The sequence below is a fragment of the Nicotiana attenuata genome, unplaced genomic scaffold (assembly GCF_001879085.1).
Source record: "Nicotiana attenuata strain UT unplaced genomic scaffold, NIATTr2, whole genome shotgun sequence".
In the NCBI taxonomy this organism is placed as follows: Eukaryota; Viridiplantae; Streptophyta; class Magnoliopsida; order Solanales; family Solanaceae; genus Nicotiana; species Nicotiana attenuata.
Genome location: NW_017671332.1, coordinates 2267 through 7007, shown reverse-complemented (window position 1 = coordinate 7007; position 4741 = coordinate 2267). Strand labels below are relative to the sequence as shown.

At 35.7% G+C, this 4741-nt stretch overlaps 1 protein-coding gene across 1 annotated transcript; it reads right to left on the bottom strand.

The window, feature by feature from the left end:
• Positions 1–2381: 2381 nt before the first annotated feature.
• On the bottom strand, positions 2382–3547 carry LOC109207614 (dof zinc finger protein DOF4.7-like). Its single transcript, XM_019370560.1, has one exon. It carries the CDS (start codon positions 3431–3433, stop codon positions 2468–2470), a length of 966 nt encoding a protein of 321 aa, XP_019226105.1. The 5' UTR covers positions 3434–3547; the 3' UTR covers positions 2382–2467.
• Positions 3548–4741: the final 1194 nt, after the last annotated feature.

Here is a 4741-nt window from a genome sequence, read left to right as displayed (position 1 = left end):
ATGAAAAGCTTTTATACCAACACAAATACTTTGTCATGTTTAAAACCACAAATTTCAAAAAAATTATAGCCACACAAATATTATGACTTGTTTAGAACCGTAGGTTTTAAAAGTCTTCATTTTTTTTCTTAAACTTCATGCCCACTCAATTAGGTTCACATAAATTGGAACAGAGGAAGTATTTGTTACGGTATATTTTAGACCGCGAGCTCTAAGTGAAGAGTACTTTTTGTATATGTTTTCTTTAATTACTCGCGCCCTTTGATAAAACTCCATTGACGATGAGATTGAAGAAAGAGTAATAGAGAGGAAGAGAGGAGGAAACTTCTAGATATTTTCCATTAGAGAGAGAATCAAAAAATCAATCGTCTGTTACAAAATATAATCCCCTTTTGTACAATGTATTGGGCTGGTCCACTACATACAGATATAAATAAATACAATCTAGGCCCAATAGGACATGTAGGCCCAATATCAGATGTAGAGAAAAATGATCCAAACTAAGTAACAGCCCAATTAAAACTAACTAAGTAACAACACTTTCTTCTTGTATCTTAACATTGGCGTAGACCATATAAAGATTTTTTCAATCGACAGACCAAATTGTGGGAAACAGAATCATCAGATGCATTAGAAACAAAAAGACCAGGTGGAATTTTCATATAAACTTCCTCAACTAAATCCCCATGCAAAAAGGCGTTATTAACATTTAATTGAAATAGTGACCAATTTCTTTTAACAGCTACAGCAATTAAAGCTTTAACAGTGGAATTAAAGTTTGACCACCGGAGAGAAAGTTTCATAAAAATCTATTCCCTCAACCTGTGTATCACCTCTAATTACAAGCCTAGTTTTATATCTTTCTATATTCCCATCAGCTTTGTACTTAATTTTATATACCCATTTGCAGCCAATTGGCTTTTTGCCTTTGGGTAACTCAACTATATCCCAAGGACCATTAGTCTCCAATGCCTCAAACTCCTTTCTCATAGCAGCCTGCCACTCAGGGGTAGCTGCTGCCTGAGAGTAAGTATTAGGCTCAAAAACATGTTCACTAGAAGTAGACATAACTGTTGAATTAGCAGACCTAGAGCTAGAAGTTGGCAAGTTACAAACATAATTCTACAAATAGGTGAAGCAGTTCGTATTACAGGTTCAGAACCATCATTGTTCGGCATTTTGCATGCAATTAATCAGGAAACAAAAAAAAAACTACACTCACAATGAAACAAGAGAACAGAGATATCTAGATTTACCAAGTTTCCTTCGCGACCGGAAGGAACAACGGCCTTGTAAAGAAAAGTCACCGGAACCAGCAAAACCCTGGGTCGAAATCGGCACCTCAAATAACTCCAAAAAATTGGTCAATTGCCAGGAGATGTTTGTTGTCCATCATGTTCATCAATAAGGAAGAAAGAAGCCCAAAATACCGATAAAGATTCGCCGGAATGAAGAAACCCAAAACCAAATCGGAGAGAACAGCGGAATCTCGACAAAACTCTGATACAACTAAATGATTGTAGCCTCAGAAGATGGATAACCTCGTAATCTATCCAGATCTAGGCTCTGATACCATGATAAAACTCCATTAACGATGAGATCGAAGAAAGAGTAATAGAGAGGAAGAAAGGAGGAAACTTCTAGATATTTTCCGTTAGAGAGAGAATCAATAAATCAATCGTCTGTTACAAAATATAATCCCCTTTCGTACAATGTATTGGGCTGGTCCACTACATACAAATATAAATAAATACAATCTAGGCCCAATAGGAAATGTAGGCCCGATATCAGATGTAGAGTAAAATGACCCAAAACTAAGTAACAGCCCAATTAAAATTAACTAAGTAACAGCACTTTCTTCTTGTATCTCAACACCCTTTTCGTAGTTTTGACTTACTCATAGGCTACGGTAGACCTCCTTCAGAGACATTTTGGTCTACACACATGGCTAAGTGCTACTGTATGCTTTTTTTCTTTCTTTTTCTTAAATTTTGGACATAAGCAAACAAGCATGCAGAACAAGTACGCAGAACTAAGTTAAAGGGAAGTTAAAGAGTACAACAAATTACTGGTAAAACGATAAAAAGTTAAAAACATAGAGAGCGGAGACATCTCAAATTTGAAAATCACCAAAATGCAGCTTTTAAATCAAACCAACAGTTGAGAGAAGAATACTTTCTGAGAAGAATGCCTAAGTAAGGCCTTAGCTATATTTAAACTCGTGAAACTGTTTGGACAAATGCCTAGTTGAGTAAATGACAAGTTGGATAAAACGAAAGGAAAAAAGTTATTGCAAGTATATATATATATATATATATATATATATATATATATATGGAAGTGTTTACTTAACCAATATTACAAATTCAGTATTATTCTTCAGAAAAATATTTTCCCTTTTCTATACATGCACTATATCGAATGTGAAGACTGCAAAAATGAAGTAAAGTAAACCTCATTTGGATTTTCAAGGCCTGAAAATATTTCCAAAGTTGGACAAGCTGAAAAGGCTCCTATCATTAGCATTCGCGTGATGATGACTTGGATCTTGTGCCGCTAATATTTCTGGTTCCGATTCTGGTTCTAGTCCTCCAGTTGATGTATGACTTGTATTTATAAGAATATCATTAGTAAATACCATATGATGATCATCATGAGAATTAGACCACGCCATCCCTTCTGATGAGACTCCCAATTCTTCACAAGGCAATGGAGGCAGTTGCATATAATTGCCTAATTCGTTGTTAATAATATTAGCATTCATGTTCATGTTTGTATAGTGAACATCATCATTATGATTCATAACATGCTGCATTGTTTGCTGCTTCTCATCAATCCCACTAAAGTAGACACCATCTCCATCGCTTAATTGCGTTTCTTGACCTAAATCACTAGCAAACTCCATGTTTAGCATGTCTGAAAACACGAATGATGGACCGACGATGACTTCTTGATGATGATCATTGGGCAATAATTCGGGAAGTTCAAGGTGCTGGTGATGGACCTCGGGTTGTGGTTTTGAGGAATCATTCAAGAAATTTGCATACACTAAAGCAAGATCAATACTTGGACCATGATGATCACCAACTTGTGCTAAGGAAGTGGTGGATTGATCAATATTATTAGAGGGATTATTTAAACCATTAATCCCACGACCCAAATTTCTTGAAATAAGGCCATGATGATGATCTGTTGATGATGAACGAATTGAAGAAGACGACGACTTACCTCGTCTGCTCTTCCTGCAGCCACCACCAACGGGAACATTCCTCAAAGAACCACCTTTGGTCCAATACCTTCTACAACCTTTGCAAAAGTATCTAGGCTGCGTCAAACTATAGTTGTTGTAGTAACAAAACTTGGTGTTGATGGAACCACAGCGAGGACATGTTGGAGCCATCTCAACGTTGGTTTTCCATATCCCTCTTTCCATCTAATTATTTATTTCACAAGATTATTATTCTTGCGTAGGAGGAGGAATTGAAGCTTCTGCTTTTAATTTCTGCTTCTTCAAGATCTTCCTCTCTCCTTTTGAATAGCATCTCCGTTTTAGCCAGCAAATGAAGTGAAAAATCTTGACCATAATTAAGACTCTATATATTTTCCTGAAATATGTATTATTGGTTTTATTATTATTATTATTATAGGAAATTGCATTGGAATTGTGAGTGAAGGGTTCCCGGGCCGTTAAGGACGACGGAGGAAGACTTATATACATTCCCGGCGGCGAAGAAGGGGTGTCGGTGTTTGAGACACGTGGAGTTACGTGACTGGTTGGGTTGGGAGCAAAGTTCTCGAGAACCTCAAGTACATACATGACTTTCAGGGACAGACAGGTTGGGGTTAAAAAAAATTAACATAGTTTAAGTGTTTATGAATAGTTATAATGTACTAATGTACAGCAAATACACAGAGTTTTTGAGTTTGTAAAGCTCACTTTGAGTTGGTAATAAATAATTTGCTATACTGTTAGGTGTTTGTCCTGATTTTCTTACTATATTTGGTTTTTCGTATTCTTTGAAGGAAAGGATAACATGTGTTTCATAATTGGGTTTTTTTTTCCAATAAGGAAATTATAAATCTCTTATATTTGGCTAGTTCTTTTTCTTGGAGGAAAAGGCTTGGACTTTTATATATTGAGGATCCAGCTTCCTTCTCGTTCAGGAGCATCCACAATGTAGCCAAATGGGATTTAAGAATCTTGTTTAGGGGGGAAATTTACAGGACAAGTGTTAGTATCTCATTTGTTTTTGCCTCTTTGCAAGGTTGTTCTCCCGATATTTTGTACTCTCTTTTATCTAGTGGATTGCTCATCGACATAGGTCAATTAACCGAACCACGTTAAATAGTTATGTCTCTTTTGTATATTTATCTTTTATTGTCTGAATTATTGTCGTTCAAGGTTTGCTTTACTAGCTTCTGCATCACACGTGATTATTTCGATCCTAACAAAAACTGCTCTAGAATAATCTTTAACTTGAATGCTAAATTCAAAAGTAAACCTTAATAGAACGGTTCTGTGGATATCTCCATTCAAGAAGTTTCCTCTATTATATTTCAACTTTCATGTATTAGTAAATAAAATTTTCAGCATAAGTTTAATTGGTACGTAGAATATATGAAAGTTGGTCAAGTAAATATATGGGTTTCTCAATTAGTAAGTTCGAGTTTAGCTCGCCCATCGAGATCTAGCCATGCAAAAGAATAAACAATTTTGAAGACCAAATTTCTAGAAACTACT

Bases quoted from the DNA above. Each gene is read 5' to 3' on its own strand.
- LOC109207614 (XM_019370560.1), bottom strand. From the start codon at position 3,433: ATGGAAAGAGGGATATGGAAAACCAACGTTGAGATGGCTCCAACATGT.